General features: G+C 37.3%; 1 protein-coding gene across 8 annotated transcripts in view; it reads right to left on the reverse strand.

The window, feature by feature from the left end:
- Window positions 1-27,166, reverse strand: part of IFT88 (intraflagellar transport 88) — a 120,795-nt gene that overhangs the window by 69,990 nt on the left and 23,639 nt on the right. For 5 of the 8 annotated variants that reach the window (XM_003913644.3, XM_009191591.2, XM_021929455.2 and 2 more), the window contains 12 exons: window positions 25,315-25,371; window positions 24,173-24,226; window positions 23,516-23,579; window positions 22,800-22,869; window positions 18,443-18,533; window positions 17,564-17,668; window positions 15,975-16,077; window positions 14,825-14,939; window positions 12,412-12,640; window positions 8,968-9,038; window positions 4,903-4,989; window positions 623-722 (listed from right to left, as the gene is read on the reverse strand). In XM_003913644.3, coding sequence (XP_003913693.1) covers window positions 623-722; window positions 4,903-4,989; window positions 8,968-9,038; window positions 12,412-12,640; window positions 14,825-14,939; window positions 15,975-16,077; window positions 17,564-17,668; window positions 18,443-18,533; window positions 22,800-22,869; window positions 23,516-23,579; window positions 24,173-24,226; window positions 25,315-25,371 — 1,146 coding nt within the window. The remainder of the gene's footprint in view (window positions 1-622; window positions 723-4,902; window positions 4,990-8,967; window positions 9,039-12,411; window positions 12,641-14,824; window positions 14,940-15,974; window positions 16,078-17,563; window positions 17,669-18,442; window positions 18,534-22,799; window positions 22,870-23,515; window positions 23,580-24,172; window positions 24,227-25,314; window positions 25,372-27,166) is intronic. The other 3 variants (XM_003913645.5, XM_009191593.4, XM_021929456.2) reach the window with 1 other exon arrangement.

Raw genomic sequence — 27,166 nt, forward strand, 5'->3', positions numbered from 1 at the left:
TAATCAGTGTTCCTAAAAACTTTATGCTTTGGGGAACACTTTGAAAACCTCTAGGGGAAAGTTAATCTCCGGAATAGAATATGGTTTATAATTTAGCAACCATGCTATACAAAGAAAGTATTTACATTTTAAGAAACAACGGCCAGGCACAGTGGCTCACGCCTGTAATCCCAGCACTTTGGGAGGCCCAGGTGGGCGGATCACGAGGTCAGGAGATCAAGACCATCCTGGCTAACACGGTGAAACCCCGTCTCTACTAAAAATACAAAAAATTAGCCAGGCATGGTAGCGGGTGCCTATAGTACCAGCTACTCGGGAGGCTGAGGCAGGAGAATGGTGTGAACCCGGGAGGCGGAGCTTGCAGTGAGCCGAGATCGCACCACTGCACTCCAGCCTGGGCAACAGAGCAAGACTCTGTCTAAAAAAAAAAAAAAAGAAACAACAGACAAAAATTAATAAAAGTTTAAAACTACTTTAATGAAAATTATGATAAAATAGAAATAAAAATATTAAACTTCAGAATAATCACAGATAACATTATTCCAGAAAGGAGTTTCCCTGTTTTTATTGCTTTGACCAATTAAGATATGGAATTCCATCTGAAAAGTTTTTTAAAACTTACCTGGTTATAGTCCTTTTGTCTCAAGTATGTGACTGCTTTGTTTATTTCCAGATCATTGGCTAGCTCTACATATTGAGAAGCTTTCACCACTTCCACGCACCTATAAGGGAAAGCATAAAAAAGTTTACTTGATTTCGTTTTAGTATATTGATACTGTTGGTTTTCTTAAATGTGGCTTTTCAAAGATTTTTTAAAGGGTCCCTAGTACTCTGTAAAGGTAAGCACTTGATTTGCTCCAACACAGGTTTTAAGTTACTGAAGTCTTCAGTTCTAAATTACTTTTCTTATCCAATTTATCATTAGTCTATTTTAATTTCTAATCAATTTAAGTAAAAATTGGATTGATATCTACATTCTCATTTTTGAATTAACTATTGTAACAATTTCAATTTGTAACAGATGAGTTTCCATATATTTTTCCATCTTAAATGCTCTCATGGTGAGAAAACTTCTACAGAACTTATAGAATATATTTAATTTGACAGAATGCTGTCTTTTTGCTGTGTCCTCACATAATAGTAGGGGCTAGCTAGCTCTCCAGAGTCTCCTTTCATAAGGGCACTAATCCCATTCAAAAAGTATCCTACCAGCTGGGTGCGGTGGCTCATGCCTGTAATCCCAGCACTTTGGGAGGCTGAGGCAGGCGGATCACGAGGTCAGGAGATTGAGACCATCCTGGCTAACATGGTGAAACACCACCTCCATTAAAATACAAAAAACTAGCCAGGAATGGTCGCGTGCGCCTGTAGTCCCAGCTACTCAGGAGGCTGAGGCAGGGGAATTGCTTGAATCCAGGAGGTAGAGGTTGCAGTGAGCCGAGATCGCGCCACTGCACTGCAGCCTGGCAACAGAGTAAGACTCCGTCTCAAAAAATAAAAATAAAAATAAAGCGTCCTACCTTCATGTCCTAATCACCTTGAAAGGGACGACCTCCTAATACTATCACCTTGGGGGTTAGGATTTCAACATATGAATGTTCGGGGAACACAAATATTCAGATCATAGCACTCCAGATATCAAGTGTTACTACAAACTATAGAAATGTAAGCAATGTGGTTTCACTGCAAGAGTAGAGAGATGGACCAAAGGGATTGAATAAAGAGTCTACAAACAGACTAATGTATAGTCACTTGGTATATGTCAAAGGTGACATTACAGTGCAGTGGAAAAAGTAAACTATTTTCCATAAATGATGCTGGGTTAACTGGATAGCCCTATTACAGAAAAGAAAAGAGAGAGAGAAAAAAAAAAAACTTGACCTTACTTCATACTACACACAAAAATCAATTCCATATAGATCCTATATCTAAATGTGAAAAGTAAAACCTCTAGCATATAGGAAAATATTTTCATGAAGTTGGGGTATGCAAAAGTTGCCTTAAAAGAACACAAAAAGAACTAACCAAAGAAATACAAACAAGGGCAAAAGTCTTGAATGGGCACTTCTCAAAAAATAATATTCATATGGCAAATAAACATATAAAATCAGCTGTCAGTGAAAGGCAAATTAAAACTACAATGAGATGCCACCAGTATGGCTGGCTAAAATGAAAAAAAAAACAAAATACACCAAGTATTTGTAAACTATTCGAATTTTCATGCACTCTTGGTGGGGGTGTAAACAAGGATAGGAACTTTGGAAAACTGTTTAGCAGTATCAAAGCTGAACATACACACACCCTAGGACCAAGCCATTTCACTCATAGGTATATATCTAACAGAAATGTAGGCACCACCCACCAATAGACATGTACAATTGTACCATAATATTGACAGGAGCATTTACAACAGGTACAAACTGCAAATCACAATGCCCAGTCACATTGAAATGGATACATTTTTACATATTAATACCATGAACTACTAGATAGCAATGAAAATGAACAAACCACAGCTACATGCAAGGACATGGACAACACAAACACAGAGTAAAAGAAGTCATATGCAGAAGAATATGTACAGTACGATCCATTTATATAATGCTTTTAAAACCTGGCAAAACTAAATTATGGATGCCTGCTTAGGTGGTTAAAGTATGAAGAAAAGCAAGGAAGTGATTATCATCAAAGTCACTCTTCAGGGACATCAGTCACTCTTCCGAGTTGGATAGCCAGTGATTAGGATTGGCATTTTGCAAGTTGCTAACAATGTTCTGTTCTTTAAATTGTACTTATTAGGGTATGTAATGGTTAAACGTTTGTTTGTTTTGTGATGTATCATTGAGCTGAGTTACCATTTTGGATAATTTTTTGTATGTTTATATTTAACAAACATAAACAATCCAGAAAAAAGGTTAAAAATAATTTAATCGTATACAAATAAGTTAACAGAAACACAGTAAGAATGCCAGAAGAATTCATAGTAAAAATTGCAAGTAACTGCAGAACTAAGTTTTCTCTTCTGTTTTTTCAGTAAAACTGTGGGATTATGTGTAATTTCCATTACACATGACAGTTACCTGGACAGCATTAAAAAAATGTAGATGCTCTATCCCATTTAAGACCAACCGAATATCTGTTTTTAGTGAGTTCTTCAGTCAGTGGCATTAAAGAACTATTTGCACAGTACAGAGCAATGGTTCTGTATGTGGGATTTATATCACAGAACCCCCTAGGAGGCTTTATAAATACTGATCCCTCTGTCCCAACACCCAGAAATTCTGATTCAACTAGTCTACGGTGCAGCCTGTGTGTTAGGACTATTAAAAATTCCCTGATTTTAATATGCAGTCATAACACCGGTAAAGAGTTACAGTATAGTAGGTATTAGAATCACTTGGGGAGGCTTGACACAAATGCAGATACTCACTCCAGACCTCAGAACCCTGACTCAGATCTACAGGGAAAGATGTAGGGAGCCAGATTATCTGCACTTTTAACAAGTAACCAGGGCAATTCCAATGAACAACAATCATATGCTACGTAAGAAAGTTTTGATCCAGCCGGGGGCAGTGGCTCATGCCTGGAATCCCAGCACTTTGGGAGGCTGAGGTGGGCGGATCATGAGGTCAGGAGATCGAGACCATCCAGGCTAACATGGTGAAACCTCATCTCTACTAAAAATACAAAAAATTAGCTGGGCGTGGTGGCGGGTGCCTGTAGTCCCAGCTACTCGGGAGGCTGAGCCGGGAGAATGGCATGAACCCAAGAGGCAGAGGTTGCAGTGAGTGGAGATTGTGCCACTGCACTCCAGCCTGGGCGACAGAACAAGACTCCATCTCTTAAAAAAAAAAAAAAAATGCTTTGGTCCAGGACCAACCACATAGACAACAGTGGTCCCATAAGATAATGGTGCTGAAAAATTCCTATTGCCAAATGACATCCTAGGTGCTGTAACACAGCATCACAACATTTGTGGTGATGTTGGTGTAAACAAACCTACCGCACTGTGTCAGTCTTATGAAAGCACAGCACATACAACTATGTACAGTACATAATACTTGATAATAAACGATTATGTTACTGGTTTATGTATTTACTGTACAGTAAGGCATCGCTTGATGATGGGGATATGTTCTGAGAACTGTGTCATCAGGCAATTTCGTCATTGTGGAAATATCATAGGGTGTACTTACACAAACCTATATGGCATGGCCTACAACACACCGAGGCTATACAGTATAGCCTAATGCTCCTAGGCTACAACCCTCCACAGCATGTTACTATATTGAATACTATAAGCAAATATAACACAATGGTAAGTATTTGTATATCTAAATCTATCTGAACATAGAAAAGGTACAATTAAAATATGGTATAAAAGATTTTTAAAATGTCATGCTTGTATAGGGTACTTACCATGAATGGAGCTTCCAGGAATGGAAGTTGCTTTGGATGAGTCACAAAATAAACTCTGAGTGAATGTGAAGGCCTAGGCTATTACTGCACACTTTTCTACAACTGGCAGCACAGGTTTGTTTATATCAGCATCACCACAAACAAGTGAATAATGCATTGTGCTACAATTTCGAGGCAGCTACGATGTCACTAGGTGATAGGAAATTTTCAGCTTCCTATGTTACCAGACCACTGTTATATGTGTGGTCCATTATTGACTGAAATGTGGTATATAACTACTTTATTTACAAAATAACATGAGTAATAAGAAAAATATCTTATTAGGAACTTTAAAATAGCTTATATTAATCTTAACATATAATATTATCTGCTTGATAAATATGAATCAACATTTATATTCATTTTTCTAATGACAATTTAAATTTAAAAGTATAAATTATGAAAACAACCATATCCATGCAGTATTATAGACTTCTCTCTTACCAATCATAACCTGCAGCAAAAGATGTTTCAATTACAGGAGCAATGAGTTTTGCAGATGTCATAATGTATTTTTCTGCCATGGCTTTCCTATATCAAATAAACCAAAAAGTTGTATTTAGAGATACAGTATAAAATAGTTTAGATTTCCTAAAATTTAAGTGTAAACATTATCAAAACTAACATACCACAAAAGGCTACTAAACAATGGACAGCTACCATAGAAATCTATTTACGACTCAGGTTTAAAACCATGACTAGGAAACGTGATTAGCAAGCCATGATTGCCTCCTGGGTCAACGGTGTTCATTTCTTTTCTTTTTCTACTTTATGATGTCATCTGACAAACTGAAAAGATACTGGAGAAACACAAGGCCTTGCAGTGGAACTTACATAGCCTACACTGCAGACAGGAAAGTAAAGAGTGAAATTACCACTGAAGAAATTGTGTGTGGTAAAGAGTAAAACTGAATTACTACTTGTTGCTTTTGTATGTATATATGTGTATCTGTATCTATGTGTGTATATGTATATGTACATGTACATATATAAAATGTGTATCGTCAAGGTTACTGGAAAATCCCCAAGTGCTTTTCAAAGTGGATGTAACAATTTATAGTGGTGGGTAAAAGTTCTCTTAGTCATTTCTTCTCGAATTTATATATAAGTAGTGGTTTTTAAAATGGACTCAAAATGTAATATACTATTTTGTAACTTGTTCCTTATACAATGCTGTATTAATACAGAAATAATCTTTCCAGGCGTGGCGCAGTGGCTCATGCTTGTAATCCCAGCACTTTGGGATGCCAAGGCAGGTGGATCACAAGGTCATGATATCGAGACCATCCTGGCTAGCATGGTGAAATCCCATCTCTACCAACAATACAAAAAATTAGCCAGGCGTGTTGGCAGGCGCCTGTAGTCCCAGCTACTCCGGAGGCTGAGGCAGGAGAATGGCGTGAACCCGGGATGCGGAGCTTGCAGTGAGCCAAGATTGGGCCACTGCACGCCAGCCTGGGTGACAGAGCGAGACTCTATCTCAAAACAAACAAACAAAATAATCTTTCCAAGTCATTAAACATTCATCTTGTTATTCTTTCTTTTGAACTTTGAGACAACTGTAGATTCACATGCATTTGTAAAAAATAATGGAGATTCCATGTACCCTTTACCCAGTTTCCTCCAACAGTAACATCTTTCAAATATCACAACAAGATTACTGTTGATACAGTCAAGACACAGAATATTTCCACTATATTTCCATTCCTTGTTTCCCTCCAACTCCCACCCCTTCTTCATCTCCTAACCACCACTAATCTGATCTCCAGTTCTACAATTTTATGATTTTGAGTGTTATATATAAAGAATAAGATTATATATAATCTTCTGGAATTGGCTATTTTCGCACAGTATACTTCCCTTCAAATCTATCCAAATTGTTGCATGTATCAATAGTTCATTCCTTTTTGTTGCTGAGTAATATCCATGTTATATGTCAACTGTTACAGAAAAAGCATTTGACAAAATTCAACACTCACTCATCCTGAGTAATATCCATGTTATATGTCAACTGTTACAGAAAAAGCGTTTGACAAAATTCAACACTCACTCATCATAAAAACATAAGAAATAAGAGAGAGCTTTCTCAATATTACTGAATTATGATTTTTCCTTAGTTTGTTAGGAATTACGTTGGTGAATTACGTTGATTTAAAAATAATGAAGCAAACTTGCAGCCTTGGAATTAATCCTACTTGGTCATGGCGCGTAATTTTAAAAACATATTTCTGAATTTTTAAAAAACAGCTTTATAGGGATATAACTCATATACCATACAGCTCACCCAATATAAAGTCTACAATGCAATGGTTTAGGTATAGTCACAGATTTGTGCAACAAGCACCACAATCGCTTTTGAAACATTTTCATCATCCCAAAAAGAAACACAGTGTCCATTAGTAGAGACTTCCCTGTGCCTATCCAGCCCCTGGCAACCACTAATCTACTTTCTGTCTTCATAGATTTGCCTAATTTGTACCTTTCATATAAACAGAATCATAAAACATGTGGTCTTTTTGTGACTGGCTTCTTTCACGTATCATGTTTTCAAGGTTCATCTGTATTGTATTGGTTGGTGCAAAGTAATTGCATTCAATGGGAAAAAATGCAATTACTTTTGCACCCACCTAATAGCATGTATCAGTACTTCATTCCTTTCTACGGCTGAATAACATTCCATATTATGGACAGATCATATATTATTTACACATTCATTAATTGTTGCACATTTGGATTATTTGTAATCTTTGATATTATGAATAATATCACTATGAAAATCTGTATACAAGTTGTCATGTGGACATATACTCTAATTACTTTCGGGTAAATATCTAGAAGTAAAATTGCTGGGTTATATGGTAAGTCTATGCTTAACCTTTTGGGGCACTTCTAGGCTGTTTTACAAAGCACCATTTTATACTCCCACCATCAGCATTTAAGAGTTCCAATTTCTCCACACTCTTGCCACTACTTGTTACTTTCTTTTTTATTACAGCATACTAGTAGGTGTGAAGGAGTATCTCACTGCGTTTTCAGCTGCATTTCCCTACCAATTACTGAAGTTCAGCATCTTTTCACGTGTGTATTGGACATCTGTGTATCTCCAGCAGAGGAAGGAGACACTCCACCTTGCCACTGCCAGGTGAAGGTGGAAATCCAGCCCCTGACACATGGCCTCCGTTGACACCCAGAATAGGCAGGGGGTCCTTGTATCTGTTGGGCAGGGTGGGAGTTCTTGCTTCCCAAATAGTCCATCCTACTAATATCATGATGGGAGGGCTTTGCTACAACTGGGTGACAGTTAAAGCCCTGACGCTCCACTAAGCCTCCTCTGACACAACCCAAGGAGAAAGGATTCGGAGGTGCGTCAGTACTGCTGGGTAGGGATGGAATTCCAGGCTCCCCATATGTCATCCACTGACATCAGAGGAATGGAACAGCCTTTAGGGGTTAAAGTCTTAGCTCCCCACTTCACCTTTTCTGACACCACCCCAGATGTACTTTTAATTCCACCCCCCAATCTCCAGGGAAGGGAGAAAGGCTGCAGACTGAGTTCAATCACCAATGGCCAATGATGAAAACCAGTCACGCCTACCTACATCATGAAACCTCCATAAAAACCCTAATGACACAGTTCAGAGAGTTTCCAGGCTGATGAACACATGGAGGTGCTGGAAGGGTGGTGCACCCAGAGAGTGCACAGAAGCTCTGCACTACTTCCCCCACATTCTGCCCTATACACCTCTTCCATTTGATTGTCTCTGAGTTGTATCCTTTGTAATAAAGTGGTAAGTATAAATAAAGTACTTTCCTGAGTTTCGTGAGCTCTTCTAGAAAACTACTGACCCTGAGGAGTGGGTAGTGGGAGCCCTCCATTCATAGCAGGTCAGTCAGGAGTTCAGGAGGCCCAGGCTTACAACTGGCATCTATAGTTAGGAACAGTATTGTGTTACAGGGAGCAGTATTGTGGGACTAAGCCCTTGGTGTCCAAGGAATTGGATAATTGGTTGTTGGTGTGAGAAAAACCACACATTTGGTGTCAGAAGTGTTGTAAGTAGAAACAGGTTGTAGTACCATATTAGAGGAAGGAAGAAACAAAATAAATAGAATCTTGTCTATGAGAGCTAATACTTAATTGTGTGGCAGGATAAAAAAAATAAAGACGTCATTTCGTTTTTGAAATAAAGGTAAGATAAACAAATCTCCAATAATGTACCAAATGCAGAGGGAAACAACTGACAGAATAACTGAGATTGAGTAATTGAGATTAGCACGAACACTGATTATTCTGAATGAGAAAAGAGAACCAGTAAGTACAAAAATGAAATAATAGCACTATTCAAGAAATACATTGAATATAACAAGTTCTGTAAGAAATAGTATGCACATTCAACCCTTTTATAAAAATTAAAACTAAATTATTTTAAGTTTCAAATATTAAGTATCTTAATACTAAACATTAATTAAATAATGTAACTAATAACTACATTATTAAGTTTAAAATACTACCTTTCACGTTCCATTTGCCTGAGGTGATCATTTTTTATAGCTTCAGTTACTAAGTTAGTATGAGGATCATCCTGGTAAAATAAAATGAAAGAAAAAAAGAATAATTCAGCAGTAAACAGCAAGAACTTAATTTTGTTTTGTTTTGTTTTGTTTTGAGATACAGCCTCACTCTATTGCCCAGGCTGGAGTGCAGTGGCATGATCATGGCTCAATGCAGTCTTCACCTCCCTGGGCTCAGGTGATCCTCCCACCTCAGCCTCCCAAGTAGCTGGGACTACAGGGGCATGCCATGATGCCTGGCTAACTTTTGCATTTTTTGTAGAGATGGGGTTTCACCATTTTGCCCAGGCTGGTCTTCAATTCCTGGGCTCAAGCGATCTGCTCACCTCAGCCTTTCAAAGGATTGGGATTACAGGCATAAGCCACCATGTCCAGCCAAGAACTTGAATTTCCAATAAGCCTCCCCACTAATTAGTTTTAAAAAATAGAGAGTAAATTAATCCTTCTATTTTCCCTTATGTAAATTAGAACTTTCTTTATTCATATTTCTGATTACCAATCACATTCCCCATTGAACTCACCTAGAGTCTAAGAAGCTGATAAAAGGATCAGGATGGAAAGATTAGGACCAAGTACACAGAAGCTGTGGTTGTTAGTACAAATATGTAATACTTTAATTCTAAACCCAAATATAAATGCTTCAATCATCAATTGCTTAGTATGATCCATACCTCTACTCCCCATTAAAAACACAGATGATTTCTACAACTTACATTTTTTCTCAATATGAAAACAATATATAACAATTAACATTTGCCCAGCACCTAACTGTCTTCCACGTGCTCCATGGTTTGTTTGGTTAGTTTTGTTTTGAGACAGTCTTGCTCTGTTGCCCAGACTGGAACACTGTGGCACAATCATGGGTCACTGCAGCCTCAACTTGAGCCTAGCTCAAGCCATCTTCCCACTCAGCTTCTCGAGTAGGTGGGACTATAGACATGTGCCACCATGCCTGGCTAATTTTTTATTTTTTTATTTGTTATTTTACTTTTGAGACAAGGTCTCATTCTGTCATCCAGGCTGGAGGACAGTGTTGTGATCACAACCCTTGACCTCCCTGGGCTTAGATGATCCTCCCACCTCAGCCTCCAGAGTAGCTGGGACTACAGGTGCACACCACCATGGCTGGCTAATTTTTTATTTTTTTGAGACAAGGTCTTACTCTGTCACCCAAGCTAGTGTGCAGGGGTGTGATCACGGCTCACTGCAGCCTTGACCTCCTCAGGCTCAGGTGATCCTCCCACCTCAGCCTCCCAAGTAGCTGGGACTACAGGAGTGCAACATCAAGCTCGGCTAATTTTCATATTTTTTTGTAGAGTTTCGACATGTTGCACAGGCTGGTCTTGAACTCCCAGGCCCAAGCAATCCTCCCACCTCGGCCTCCTAAAGTGCTGGGATTACAGGTATGCGCCACTGTGCCCAGCCGCCAGCTACTATTTTAAGCATTTAACATGCATTTCTCATTTAATCCTCACCTATAATCCTCACCCTAACCCTATAAGATAGGTTATAATAGTTAGTCCCATTTCATATATAAAAGAACTGAGGCACAGGGAGAGTAAGAGCTGAGTAGTAGAGCCAAGGCATCTGGCTTCAGAGCCTATATACTCTTCAGCCACTTGCTACACTACCCTTATAATCTTTTTTTTTTTTTTTTGAGATGGAGTTTTGCTCTTGTCACCCAGGCTGGAGTGAATGGTGCAATCTTGGCTCCTGCAACCTCCACCTCCCAGGCTCAAGTGATTCTCCTGCCTCAGCCTCCCAAGTAACTGGGATTACAGGCACCCGCTACCACGCCCACCAGCTAATATAATCTATTAAGAAAATCTATTAAAAGTTCAACTCTGTGAAATTGAAAATATATCATTTTTATCTAAAAATAGAAGCAATTTCATGTGGTTTTGCTTAATATAAACTAATATATAGTATGCCAATATTTTATTTGTAAAAATCTGGAAAACATTTTAAAACCTTTTACAATCTTATAGCTCAGAAGCTACTGTTTCTATACTGGTCTGGATGCTTCTAGTTGATGGTCATGTATAGGTGTGCATGTCTGTATGTTCCCACTTAACACTATACAGTATTTCCCTAGGTATTTGAAAATAGGTGTGCATGTCTGTATGTTCCCACTTAACACTATACAATATTTCCCTAGGTATTTGAAAATAGGTGTGCATGTCATGTTCCATGTACTATACAGTGGCCCTAGGTGTTTGAAAATAGGTGTGCATGTCTGTATGTTCCCACTTAACACTATACAATACTTCCCTAGGTGTTTGAAAATAGGTGTTCATGTCTATATGTTCCCACTTAACACTATACAATATTTCCCTAGGTGTTTGAAAATAGGTGTGCATGTCTGTATGTTCCAACTTAACACTATACAATATTTCCCTAGGTGTTTGAAAATACGACTTTTGATAGTTGCATTATGTTCCACTCTATGACTAAGGATAAGGAATTTATTTCACTTTTTTTTTTTTCAAGACAGAGTCTTGCTTTGTCACCCAGGCTGGAGTGCAGTGGCACAATCTCGGCTCACTGCAACCTCCACCTCTCAAGTTCAAGCAATTCTCCTGCCTCAGCCTCCCAAGTAGCTGAGATTAGACTCCCACCACCACATCCAGCTAATTTTTATATTTTCAGTAGAGACAGGGTTTCGCCATGTTGCTCAGGCTGGTCTCGAACTACTGACCTCACAATCTGTCCGCCACAGCCTCCCAAAGTGCTGGGATTACAGTCATGAGCCACCACGCCCGGCCTTCACTCTTGATATATTTAGTACACGGTTGAGGTTCCCTCTGCTCCACAATGGCTCTTAATAGATGAAATAAGGATTTAGAGGTTTCTTGGTCAAGATATTACTCTTGGCCGGGCTCACACCTGTAATCCCAGCACTTTGGGAAGTGAAGGCAGGTGGATCACATGAAGCCAGGAGTTCGAGACCAGCCTGGACAACATGGCAAAACCCCTTCTCTACTAAAAATAAAAAACTTAGCCAGGCATGGTGGCACATGCCTATAATCCCAGCTACTCAGGAGGCCGAGGCATGAGAATTGCCGGAGCCTGGGAGGCAGAGATTGCAGTGAACTGAGATGACACCACTGCACTCCAGCTTAATGAATGACATGGAATCTTCTTTTTTAATGATTTTTTTAACTAAAATTGTGCAGTCTGTTTTAACCATAATCTCTACCCCATTTCAATAGAGTCTCATTCTCAACCCAATTTAAATAACAAATGAAATACATCAATAATAAAACACATTGGTACAGGCCTGGGAGAAACCCAAGAAGTCATCTATTCTGGCTTTCTCATTCTGAAAACAGAAAAGCACAGATAACTGGAAAGTGGCTACAGAAATGTCTTTTTCCTACTCACACTTGGTGAAATATATTTATCTTCATCAATTTCTAATGGAACAGCAATCAACTTTTGGAATGCTTTCTTCATTTTTTCTCGGTCTCCAACCGCAAAATAACAGATAGTGAGGTTGTAGCCTGCCTTCAGATTTGGTGCCATGCTCATTATGTGCTCATATGAATTAATAGCATCCGAATACTGACCAGCCTGAATAAATGTAACTCCGATGTTCTGCATTATTTTAATCCTAAAAGAAAAATACATGGATTAGCTTTAAAATTCTTAACTCTTTAGTGTGGCATTCAAGCCATTCCACAGAGTTAACTCTTTAGTGTGGCATTCAAGCCGTTCCACAAAGAGTTTTCTTTTTTCCTCTCCCACTTTACTTCTTGTTTTGTTAAAGCGTTTGTTTATATAAAAGCTTTATATACATACCATAAAATTCACTCATTTTAAGTGTATGATTCAATAATTATTGCTGTATTTATATAGTTGTGGAACTATAACCACATCCCTATTTTAATTTGTTTCCATCACCCTAAAAATAAAACCTGTGCTCATTAACAGTCATTCCCCATTCTTATCCCCAGCCCTAGGTAACCATTAGTCTTTTTTTTTTTTTTTTAAGACAGGGTCTCCCTGTGTCACCCAGGCTGGAATGCAGTGGCATGATCTCTGCTCACTGAAACCTCCGAATCCTGGGTTCAAGCAATTCCCCCGCCTCAGCCTCCTGAGTAGCTGGGATTACAGGCACATGCCACCACATCCTGCTAATTTTTGTATTTTTAGTAGAGACAGGGTTTCATCATATTGGTCAGGCTGGTCTGGAACTTCCTACCTCAGGTGATTCGCCCAACTCGGCCTCCCAAAGTGCTGGGATTATAGGCATGAGGCACCGTGCCCAGCCTATTAGTCTATTTTCTGTCTCCCTGTCTCTTCTAAACATTGTATATAAATGGAGTCATACAATTTGTGATATTTTGTCTTGCTTCTTTTACTTGGCATAATTTTTTGAGATTCTTCCATTTTGTAGCATGTATCAATACTTCATTCCCTTTTTTGTCAAACAGCATTTCACCGTATGAATACATACCGTATTTTATTTATACATTACCTACTCGGTAGACATTTGTCTTGTTTCTACTTTTTGGCTATTATGAATAATTTTGTTATGAATGTTTGTGTAAAAGCCTTTGTGACAATCTATATTTTCATTTCTCTTGGGTATATACCTAAAAGCAGAATTGTGGGTCACATGGTAAATCTGTTTTCAACTTTTTTAGCTAACTGCCTATTTTCCGAAGTAGCTGTACCATTTGACATCTCCAATGAATTAGGTTTCTAATTTCTCTAAATATTCACCAAAACTTGTTATTGTTTCTTTGATTGGAGCCATTCTAACGGATGTGATCCCACCTTATTTCTAAACACTCTTCAATATAATCCCTCTATTTCAACTCAATTAGTTTATTCATAATTCTCTGATCAGATCATAAAGACTATTACTTTCTGGCCTTTTCTCAGATGTTATCCCTTCTCTCCTCCTAAATAGTCAATACCAAGTATGCCTCCTTCATAAAGCCTTTCTTGACCATTCTTGTTCTCAATAATGATTTCTTCCACCGAATTGTTATAGCACCCATTGTCTTGATTATTGATTATGAAGCACTTAATATATGTTACTCGATACTATTTTTTTTTCTAAAACGCTCGAATTCCTGGTCTCACCTGGCTTAAAAGTACTGAAAGGGCATGGTGTTCTGTAAGTTAGATAATATTTGCTAATGATAATGAGATATTATGTAAAATTCAAAAACAAATGATCGTAAAATGTGGTATTGCAAATAAATTAACTTTCACAGAGAAACTGTACCGTGCCTAGGGGAAATTATGATCAGTAAATATCCTGGAAACTTCCTATGTCCCCACAGTTATCTCTAGACCATAAGAGAACTTGCTGTTTCTCCTCCTGAATATAAGAATAGAAAATATCCCAGCTTCCCCCTCTTCTAAGACTGAGAAGTACTCCTTTTCTCTCACTATTTCATTCTCAAGCTACAGCAAGAACGTAAGGGGGGCTTAATTTCTAGCCTTGTATTGATATGTTTGATACGTTCTGGAGGACTGCTATTATGATTTTGTGTCCGCATTAAGTTATATCAGGGTAGTAATGGCCTTCAGGGTTAACCCCTTTATTGGTCACTTAGCTTAGTTTTATTTCATATGATCACATGCAATGCTTTAACCTTTAACTTGCCATTATAAAAATGTGTACAAGTAGTAAGAAGGGAATAGATCAAAATACTACACATATAAATCTCACATACAAACACTTCAAAATGTTCAACCCACTGAAAACACGTCAGAAGAGTTATCTTGTTTTAGAAAAACACTTACATTTTACAATTATTATCTACTGTTATAAACTTACCTCATTTGCTTATTGACACTTGGAACTTGGTCTAATGCCATTCGGTAGAATTTAATGGCTTTGGAATAATTTCTTTGCTTTAAATAGATATTTCCCATATTCATTTTCAATATTCCTAATTTAAAAAAATTTAATGAATGTATAATATTCTCATTTTTCCACTCTTTCTGATATTTTAGATGACTTTTAATTCATATTCTCTGAAGCATTTCTCAGTTATGAAGTCTTAGACATTATCTAAAATTCTAACTTTAAAACAGTTACACCTTTCAAACTTATATCCTGTGAAGAAATGAAACTTAAGACAGATAGATTCCTGAAACTATGGCTAGAAAACAACTGATTTGGCCGGGCGCGGTGGCTCAAGCCTGTAATCCCAGCACTTTGGGAGGCCGAGGCGGGTGGATCACGAGGTCAGGAGATCGAGACCATCCTGGCTAACATGGTGAAACCCCGTCTCTACTAAAAATACAAAAAAATAGCCGGGCGAGGTGGCAGGCGCCTGTAGTCCCAGCTACTCGGAGGCTGAGGCGGGAGAATGGCGTGAACCCAGGAGGCGGAGCTTGCAGTGAGCCGAGATCGCGCCACTGCACACTCCAGCCTGGGCGACACAGCGAGACTCCGTCTCAAAAAAAAAAAAAAAAAAAAAGAAAACAACTGATTTACATTATTGTGCTTTACATTATTGTGTACTCTTCTAAGAAAATATGGAACTTAAAGACATTTAAAAGTTAGACTCAAGAATGCCACATACATTTTAATAATATTAAAGGAAATGACATTCTGATAAACATTAATACTGGTACCAAAAAATTACACAATATAAATGCTAAATATAAACTATAATCTCTTGGGGATAAATTTACATAAGGAAAAGCACATTCTATGAGGATGCCATGGCTCATTCTACTTGTGATAACAGGATACATTTGTTTGTTTAATATTAGGCAATATACCTCATGCTAACTATATTTCTTTATCTGTAAGGATTTTTATACAAATAGCGTGTTTAAGCAGGATACCCCTATCATAAATACTGATTTGCTGAGAGCATAGATCATTTCATTTTAAGGAAGCATATAATGAGGAGACATAAATTAATGCTATGAAATAATTACATCTACTGGAAAAACTGATTATGTACACCTACCTGCATTGCTAAACATCTTATTTTTCACTATAACTTGATATGTGTTAAGTGCTTCGGCATACATTTCATTAACGGAATACTGACTGGCCAAATTGAAAAGAACCTAAGGAAGAAAATGTTATAGAAAAGACACATAAGGACCACTTTAGGCCCCTTTCACCTGTAATCTTTCTAGAGATTAAAATTGTACAACAAAGTTAGCTACTTATATCAAGATACTCAGCCAATTATGAAATTAAGTAAACAAAAGAATTATCTTGCATTACAAATGAACACTAAGAAAGGAAGAGCTGTCCTCTAAATTTCACCTTAATTTTCTATGTATTCTATTTAATTTAGTAGTATTTGCCATCTATTAATCTCTGGAAGACCTATAAAAAATGAATATGTATCATTAATGCTGCTGGTGATCAAAGAAATAAGCAAGATCGTGAACTAAATTAAATTCTCTTTGTAAATATAAATTAAACATGTGGAAATATCTTAAACCTTAAAGTCTATCAGAAGAATTTGTATAGTAAGCTCTACATACTAAGTTACAATTTAAGTAATTAACTTACAGTAAATTATGTTCCTAAAGGTAAAAAATGATCATCATCAATTATCTCTGAAAGATTTCCTGGAATCTTAGAATATCAGCTATAAACAATAAGCATCTAACATTTCAAAATTTCAAACGCCCTTTTTTTCTATGTGTTTAGTATATGAAAACTTTACCCACTGAAAATACGCCCTTTCAAACAGAAGTGCAAACATTTAAGGAGGTGTCTTTTCAGAATTAAATAAATGTTGATAGAAATTAGAGGCATTAGATTTTTTTTTCCCCACTACCCTCATAGAACATTATCTTATATGCCTAGTTTGAAGTTCTTGAAAATCACTGACCGAAAAGTCTACATTACAATCTCATCAAAATAACCACCTTGATAGAGCATAAAAATTAGTGCTCTTCAAACAGAGCCACTGGATGGTAGGTTTACAGGTACTTACTAAGTTATCAAAATATATACATATTTTTTTTTTTTTTTTTTGAGACGGAGTCTTGCTCTGTCGCCCAGGCTGGAGTGCTGTGGCCGGATCTCAGCTCACTGCAAGCTCCGCCTCCCGGGTTCCCGCCATTCTCCTGCCTCAGCCTCCCGAGTAGCTGGGACTACAGGCGCCCGCCACCTCGCCCGGCTAGTTTTTTGTATTTTTTAGTAGAGACGGGGTTTCACCGTGTTAGCCAGGATGGTCTCGATCTCCTGACCACAAAATATATACATATTTTTTAATAAGCAGAGACAAGGTCTCACTCTGTTGCCCAAGCTGGTCGCAAACTTCTAAGCTCAAGTAATTCTCCCACCTTCACCTCCCAAAGTGTTAGGATTACAGGCATGAGCCACCGCACCCAGCCCAAAATAACTAGTTAAATAAATAAAAGAGCTCTTTGCACACAACAAAGAGTGTTTCATGAAGTAAAGATTATTATTAATCTAATTCTGAGCACCTGAAGACCAGTAAGATTTTAAAAATAAAAGAAAAAAGACTCTGGAACCCATTAACCGTAGTCAAAATTTTATTTAAAAATTGTGCTATATTTCAATACTTACTGAGTAAGTTAAATCCAAATTGATATTTTCTGGAGTTGTAACTTGTTCTCGCTGTCTCACCAGGACTCTCTCTTTTCTTCCCGCATCTTTTGCCTTTTCTAAGGCCTGAAATCAGATTTACACCTTGTAACTTCCTTTGAGTGTTCATCAACTTTTATGCATTTGAGAAATATCTACATGAAGGTTGGATGAATTCATTTTCTATCCTCAGATTCCTCAGGACACCCCTCTGTGCTCTTACCAGAAACTTCCCTTGGAAAGGGACTTTTTTTTTTTTTTTAGAATGACAAAAAAAAAAAAGCACCAGTTCTATGAGTAATAAAAGTAGCTTTTTAAAGTGAACATTTCTTTCTAATGGTATTCATTAATCCAATAACTCATGGAAATTATATGATATGACAAAGTAATATGAACAAAGCAAATTAAAAGAAAAGACTGATATTTAAAAAGCAAAGTTGGATTCCCAAAAAGCAAACTATAATTTTTTAGTTTACTTAGGAAAAAATATTCGATAGTAGTGAGGCTTCAAGAAGAAAACAGCCCTTGGCACTGTGTGTGGCTTCCGGTAGCTGCACCTTTCAGCAGCGTATCGCCGTCCAATCCAATAGTCCACCTGGCTACCAAGTTAAGCGTACCAACACATTAGAATTTTTTTCCCTACTGAAAAGATCAATGTCAAAAATTACAAAATCAGCCAATTATTTTGACGTTCAAATTTATGAAACCGAATTACAATTCCTGGTTCTCAAAATAATTGCTTCTTATCCTAAGACCAGTCAATGGCAAACAAAAATATATGTCTGTACATATGGTGTATATATAAAAGCAGACATACATCTATAAATGCTTCATTATCTTGAATCTTGTTTATGAACTTACCAATTTTAAGTCTCCACAACTACTGGCAATACAGCTTTCTTCTACCAACTCATTTACTTCCTTTTCTAATTGCTTTATTTTTTCTTCTGGACTATTAAAGACAAAAGCAGGTACAATTTAAATTATTCAACCTCTAACAATCTATACTAAAATTTATTTTATTTTATTTTACAGACAAGGTCTCACTTGGTTGCCCAGGCTGGAGTGCAGTGGCACAATCATAGCTCACTGCAGCCTGCAGTCTTGACTCCTGGGCTCAGGTGATCTCCTCCCACCTCAGCCTCTCAAGTAGCTAGGACTACAGGCGCATGCCACCATACATGAATAATTTTGTTTTTGTTTTTTGTAGAGACAGAGTCTCCTCATCTTGTCCAGGGAGGCTGGTCTTAAACTCCAGGCCTCAAGCAATCCTCCCTCCTCAGCCTCCCAAAGTGCTGGGATTACAGGTTTGAGCCACGACACCCAGCCTAATTTACTTTCAACATTGAATGATGTGCATTTAAACTTTACGAATAGGTTATATATAAGACAAATGTATACATGGTATTAAAGGCAAATGTTGCACTGTTTTTAACAACTACACCATGTAATTATTCATAACAGTAAAGTAATAACAACAGTCAAGATAGGTAACATGGCCAGGCATGGTGGCTCCTGCCTGTAATCCCAGCACTTTGGGAGGCTGAGGCGGGTGGATCACTTGAGGTCAGGAGTTTGAGACCAGCCTGGCCAACATGGTGAAACCCTGTCTCTACTAAAAAATACAAAAATTAGCCGGGTGTTGTGGCAGGCACCTATAATCCCAGCTACTTGGGAGGCTGAGGCAGGAGAATATCGCTTGAACCTGGGAGGCAGAGGTTGCAGTGAGTGATATTGCACCACGGCACTCCATACTCCAGCCAGGGTGACACAGCAAGAATCTGTCTCAAAAAAAAAATAAATAAATAAAAATAAAAAGATAGGCTCTTGCTATGTTGCCCAGGCTGGAATGCAGTGGCTATTTACAGGCACAATCATAATGTGCTACGGCTTGAACTCTTGGGCTTAAGCGATCTTTCTGCCTCAGCCTCCTGAGTAGTTGACACTATAGGTGTGCACCACCAATAGAGAAACTTTCTAATGAGGTAAAGAAGCGTAAAAATCCTGGCTCTATGAATAGCAAATCAAGTATTTCCAAATCGGTTACCTTTCAAAATAACATTAATGTTGTTTTGCTACCACTTTCTTTTGGCAAAATACAACAATACTCTGAATACACATCAATGCCTAAGTAAAATTTTACTACGGCTATATCAGAAGAGACAGTAGTTCTCTTAATTCTCTACAAACGGACTTTATAAACGTATACAGGAATAAACTGAACAGCATAACTTTCTCTATAAAATTATATTCTTTGGGTAAACCTGGGACTAACACTACCAAGTTTATTAGTTTAGAAAGATCTGTTCTAACTGAGCAATATGCATAATAGATGGTAGTCTTATGAAAGTTACAGGAAGTATAGAATTCTATTTTCTAGTTGTCTGAAACACTTCAATGTATGTCTTAAATGTTGCTGACAGATTTTATTATTAAATTCAAAATATCGGCCGGGCGCGGTGGCTCAAGCCTGTAATCCCAGCACTTTGGGAGGCCAAGACGGGCGGATCACGAGGTCAGGCGATCGAGACCATCCTGGCTAACACGATGAAACCCCGTCTCTACTAAAATATACAAAAAACTAGCCGGGCGAGGTGGCAGGCGCCTGTAGTCCCAGCTACTCTGGAGGCTGAGGCAGGAGAATGGCGTGAACCCGGGAGGCGGAGCTTGCAGTGAGCCGAGATCGGGCCACTGCAATCCAGCCTGGGCGACAGAGCGAGACTCCGTCTCAAAAAAAAAAAAAAAAAAAAAATTCAAAATATCAACATAAAATTTGAAAGCTAAAAATCTGTAAGAGAACTTTATGAAGACACTGAAAGTAACTTACCCGGTCCCTATCAAATGCAAAAAACATGCAATCTATATTCAGGCACTGTTGGCTACCTACCCACACAGAGCCTACCAGCCGCCCCTCTTCTTTGCATGCAGAATCTGAGCAAGTCAAGAGAATCGCATTCTCTCTGTCAAGTGTTTGGTTCAGCCGTGAGCATGTGATGCATTCCACACCGAGAAATGAAGGCATATCTGCTTCAGGTAGAGGGCTGCTGGAAAGACCTTCTTGGCTTTTTAAGAGACCTAAGACTAGGAACGTTCTGCCTCTAGACTCCATCAGTTACACGGAGATTTCGAACTCTCAACACTCTCCTGGCAGCACAATGATCAGCAGGCGCTTGGGGAAAGCTAAGGGAACAACGAGAAGCTGGGCCAGGGGTGATGTTACTGAGCAGTTAAATTAACCACCCCAGAACTCCCTACTATGTGAGATCATAAATTTTCTTGTTAATTATGTATACAACTTTTTTTTTAATCTTTCTTTGAGACAGGGTCTTGCTCTGTTGCCCAGGCTGGGCTGCAGTGGTATGATCACAGCTCACCGCAGTCACCACCTCCTGGGCTCAAGCCATCCTTCCACCTCAGCCTTCTGAGCAGCTGGAACTACAGGTGTATGCCACCATACCCAGCTAATTTTTTAATTTTTTGTACAGACGGGGTCTCGCTATGTTGCCCAGGCTAGTCTTGAACTCCTGGGCTCAAGTGATCCTCTCACCTTGGCCTCCCAAAAGACTGAGATTATAGGCATGAGCCACCATGCCCCTCCTTTTTTTTTTTCTTTTTCTTTTTTTTAACTGAGATGGAGTCTTGCTGTGTCACCCAGGCTGGAGTGCAGGGGCGCGATCTCGGCTCACTGCAAGCTCTGCCTCCCGGGTTCACACCATTCTCCTGCCTCAGCCTCCTGAGTAGTTGGGACTACAGGCGTTCGCCACCGCACCTGGCTAATTTCTTGTATTTTTATTAGAGACAGGGTTTCACCATGTTAGCCAGGATATTCTCAATCTCCTAACTTCATGATCCCCGCCCCTCCGGCCCCGCCTCGGCCTCCCACAGTGCTAGGATTACAAGTGTAAGCCACCACACCCGGCCTCTTTTTTTTTTAAAAAAAAAACAAAAACATGTTTTCTGTTATTAGCAGCTGAAAGGACCATAAATGACAAAATATTTAAATAAAAAATGCTTTTATTAGCAAATATGCTGTCATTAATGAAGATAAAGTGATTTTCTATAGAGGTTCCTTGTTAGTCAAAAATGGAAATTATGTAATTTACACAAAAGCCTAAATATTGGGTTTAAGAATTACAATTTAAATTAAAAATAAAGAAACAAAAAAAAAGAATTACAATTTAAAAAGATATATTCTATAGAAGCAAAACAGTATAGTGATTAATTTCTAGTTCCAGCTTGTGCTCTGGAACTAGAAAAACTGGGTTTGAATCTCAGCCTTGCCACTTATTAGCCTTAGAAAGTTAAGACAGTTGGGCTTCAGTTCCCCTCTTTATGAACTAGTGAGAGTAATAGCTCTGTTTTCATAGGGAAGGTACTTGGAAAGGTGCCTGGCACACAGCAAGGACTCAGTTAATGTTAGCTTTTATTACTATTTGTAAAATGTATACATTAAGGTTCTTAGATACCAGCAGATGTACATAATTAAATGTATATCATACCTTTTTGGCTACTGTCTAGCTGCTAGCACAAAATTAAGTTTGTTCTATAAAAAATTAAATTTTTCAATAATATGACAAATTAATTTCATGTGTTCTCTTAATTTTTTCCCTTGAAATGTCCTCTCAAAATAATCCTATTTTATAACATTTACAACCCCATTTGGCTGTCAAGAGACTCAATACTGGCCCTGATAAAAAATCAGACCATATCTTCAAGTCAAATAATATCACAATAAAATTGCACAGAATACATATGGCTATTCTTAATTTTGTTAGTTCTCGCAACTAGGGATGGTTTTTTGTTTACTACTCTGCTGACACAAACTTTCTAAGAATTACGTATTTGGGCTGGTGCGGTGGTTCACGCCTGTAAGGCCAACACTTTGGGAGGCTGAGGTCGGCAGATCATTTGAGATTGGGAGTTTGAGACCAGCCTGGTCAACATGGCAAAACCTCATCTCTACCAAAAATACAAAAATTATCTGGACATAGTCGTGGGTACCTGTAATCCCAGCTACTCAGGAGGCTGAGGCAGGAGAATCACTTGAACCTGGGAGGTGAAGTTTGCAGTGAGCCAAGATCGCATCACTGCAACTCCAGCCTGGGCAACAGAGTGAGACATTATCTCAAAAAAAAAAAAAAAAAAAATATGTATTTGGAAAATAAAAATTAAAAATATGCAGCAACCACAACAAACAACAACATAAGGACTTACATACCTATCTTTTTTCTTGGCTTCCAAAGGGGGAGCAGGGCCCCTTGACTGACCAAGAGGGTCAAATGCAGAGCCTGAGACACAATTCAAGAGTTAATATTCTATTTGTAACCCAGTAAAATTGAAAAAAATATGAAAATATAAAACTCTGCATAAGATATTTCATTTACCTCTTTATTAAATGGTTTCAATTACCTATTTATTAAATGGACATAACATTGTATCTATATAAACATACTGGGAAATTGGTAAGATTTTTAACATACGTAAAGCTATGTAAATAACACATGTATTAAACTTAAAAACAAAAATAAGATATTCTCAGCATTAACTTTCTCTTCCACAGTGATCCATCCCTATTATCAACTCTAAATTATCAGTCACATGTCTTATAACCTGGTATTGGCTTTTTAATTTTCCTTATTGGCATACTAAACATTAATTTTTGTTATAATTTTATTTTAAAATTATCATTTAACTTTCTCCATATTATTTCAATACATTTTGACAAATTACACCATGGTTTAATTACCACCCCAACAGATATGTAGAAGGTTTTCATTATCCCTTTCCTTTCTTAATGGTACCTAAAATATCGGTGCATCTTATAATCAATGGCATCATTAGATTTTATTTAAAATGGCATTAATATTTATATCACAAAATGATAAAAGATTAAAAGATCCAAAAAAGATTATTAGTAGAGATAGTGTAACAAACCTCTCAAAGCTGCTTTGGTAAAACCAGCTGCTCTCACTGCTGTCATGGGTCTAGTAACTCCATCCTTTAAAGAGAATGGGAATCATTCATTCTTAAATAAGATCTCCTATGTACAGTTCTGCACATTACACACAGCTTAATATAGACCCATTTTTAAAATGCTAACTTTTAATCACTATACATTTACTCCTTCCTTCTACCTCCTCATGTATCAATCCTGTCCTCTCTCCCCTTTAGAATTTTAATTCTTGGATCTAACTGGCCTATAGTTCTAAAAAAAAAATTAATCAGCTTGTTAGCCAGCTACTCTCTTACTTTTGGTTAGTTTCTTACATGCCTATGAGAGAAACCACAGAAATTGTTGTAAATGGTAGCACAGGAAAAACGGGCCCCAGAATACACCATATAAGCAATGATCAGTTCTATGCCCACTCCCCAATGGGGATTCATTTGATACCTGAGTAAATAAATCTAAAGAGACCTTACCTTCCAAGATTTACAACAGTCTAGACTTTAGCCCACAATTTAAAGAATCTGGGTCACTATGTAAGTAATATCTTAACATTTTAAAATAACATAATAGAGTAAAAAAACTTTGGTAGTAAATTCCAAGTCACAAAAAAGGCACAAAATGAACAAGCATGCAAACAGAGATACCTGAATAGCCCCTGTCATTGGTCTTCCTATTGATGATGCCAGAGATGTCTTGGACTAGTAAACAGAAAAGTTAAGTTAAAAAGATTCCTAAAAATATCTACCTTAAATTTTTAAACCAAGTTATAGAAGTTTTCTTCATTCTATCGGCAAATAAACAAACGTAATTTATTACTTTTACCTCCTGAGGGTAAAACTCTAAAACAGGGAGCAGCAAACTACAACACATAGCCTTTGTAAATAAAGTTTTACTGGAACACAGCAATGCCCCATTCCTTTGCACACTGCCCATGGCTGCTTTTGCTATACAAATGCAGAGTTGGATAGCAGCAACAGAGACCATATGATCTGCAAATCCTAAAATATCTAGCCCTTCATGGAAAAAGTTTGCTCTTATTCTGAAACACCCCCAAAAATCAAATTTATGAGTAATATACACTCAGGCTAACTAATAAAAGCATGTTTCATATGACACACAGTTATATTACGTAGAAGGCTACTTTCTTCACTCATATAAAGGAACATTATGAAAGCAAGTGCCCTGGACCTCTAGGTTCTGAAGACATTTTTTTGACTAAGAAAAGCTATTCCACCTAATTTTTCCATTTTTCTCATTCCTCTGTTATTTCATATAAACTAAAACATCCAAGTTACAGGTAATTTGGGCAAGATTAAAAAGCTTATTACTTTTATAGAGTTTGATATATCTTTCCTCCAAAGGCTTCTAATATAAGACCCAAATATACACTTCTGAAACACTTTTCTTAAATTTTATATTTGTTGATTAGTAAATGTTTCCCAATTATACACACTATTACATTTATATAAAATTTAACTTCACATAAAATACATGAATGGAATACACGAGACTTGGTTGTATCATGTAGAAAATGAAAGGAAGTCAACGAACACAGGGTTTACAAATGGAAAAAGGTAATAAAATATTTTCCAATACTTACAAATCAAAATGACTAGAATATTCAAAATTATTAATCAAACTAGACTTGGATAATGTTCATAAGTATCCAAAATGGAAAATATATCTGGGTTATGACCTAAAATATAATAAAATTATTCAGAACTGCCTAAAGTGAACTATCGTATGAGAAAAAGCATCTTAATATTTTCAGCTTACAAAAACCTACCCCATATCCAGTAGCTATAGGTCTAGTAACTGCCGTGCTTGATATTTTAGCAGTTATCTTGGGGAGGAAAAAGAACATAGTTAACAGGATTCAGACTGAGCTATATAATAGAAAACTGGAAAAGAAATAGAAAATATAGACTCAACAATAAAGAAATATTTCTATAATACTTAGAATGATTTATTTTAAATTATCTTAAATATTAGGGAGCTCATGTATTTTAAGTATATGGGAAGGAGACTCATTCTGGAATTCATTTTAAAAGAGAAAGTGGACTTTTGAATGATCTGAGGTGCCAGTAAGAAAGATTTGTTTTCATGCTTGCAACCATCACGAATTAAACACTTTACTGCATAATTACTACTGCTAGCCACTAGGCCAAACAGTAGACACAAGATCTGGGGTCTGAGAACTTGAGTTTGAATCTCAGCTATCTCTATAACAACTACCTTTATTTAATCTCTTTGAACCTACAGTTTTCTCATCTTTTAAATAAGAATACAAAGTATACGGATCACAAAATTGTAGTCAGAATCAAATAGGAGCACATCAGTGAAAGTATACTAAAAATGTTAGTTGTTAAGCAGAATTGTTAGAAATATTTATTAAATATCACTCACGGAGGAATTCTACTTTTGGCTATGATGGACTGTTTTTTAAAACCTTCTCACTAAGAACTATTAAAAAATATACATGGGGTCAAAATTTTTTTTTTAATGTGTGAATATATTAGAGAACCATCAAGACAGTGAAGAATTACAAGGTCTGAAAATAAAGAAGAGACGGGAAGGCTAGAGAGGTGAGCCTGCATTTAGGCCTGCTTTCCTTCTAGAGGCATCTGTTAATTCCAATGGCAAATCTGAGACACTGGGCAAAGCTTTTGAGACTCACAGCCTGAGGGGATAAATACTGGAGATGAGGGCCTGCCAATAACACAGACCTGGTAATCCTCTGGACTTTAGACTGTGATCTCAAAAGGCTACACCCTAAGACTAAAAGGTAAATAATAGTATACTAGCCCTCATAAGAGTTGACATCCAATTCAGAATCATCTCAAACCCAACTGGATTAAGGTGATCACGGATTTCTACTGCTGCTAGTACCATAAGTAAAAGTAAATTCTCTCCAGTGAAAGATCCTCTAGCACTGTTCTATCCAATAAACTTTCTGTAGTGATGGAAAAGTTCTATAGCTGCCCTTTCTGATAAGACACCCATTGGCCACACAAGGCTGATGAACATATGAAATGTAAGCAGTACAATGAGAATTTATTTTAGTTTTAAATAATTTAAATGTAAATAGTTTCATGTGGCTATTGCCTCTCATACTGAGTAGTGCAGACACAGAGCCATAAAGTATCTCTAAAATTTTTCATTTATAATGTCTCACAATTAAAACCAACTAGACATATAAGAGGCAAGACTACCTAACCAAAAGCCAAGATAAACAAAAGAATAGAAAGAAACTCAGAAGTGGATACATATAATGGAAATATCAGACATAGACTTTAACATAACTATACTTAACATGATCAATGAATTAAAAGATTAGTAATATCAGCAACCGAAAATGAACTAAAAACTATAAAAAAGGAGTACATAGAAATTCTAGAACTGAAAAAATAAAAATAATGTAAAATCCTGGCACTGTCCAGGCAGTAGTGAAACTATTAATTTATACTAGACTTTAAAAAGTTAAAGATGAGTATCATAATATTTAGGGAAGCACTAAAAGAATAGTCAGAGAATGTAAACTACTAAGATAACAGAAAAAGGAAATGGCATAATAAAAAACAAGCAAAAAAGAAAGCAAGTAAGGAGAGAAAATGAAATATACAAGAGCCAGGAAAAAA

Source organism: Papio anubis, chromosome 15 (assembly GCF_008728515.1).
Source record: "Papio anubis isolate 15944 chromosome 15, Panubis1.0, whole genome shotgun sequence".
Lineage (NCBI taxonomy): Eukaryota > Metazoa > Chordata > Mammalia > Primates > Cercopithecidae > Papio > Papio anubis.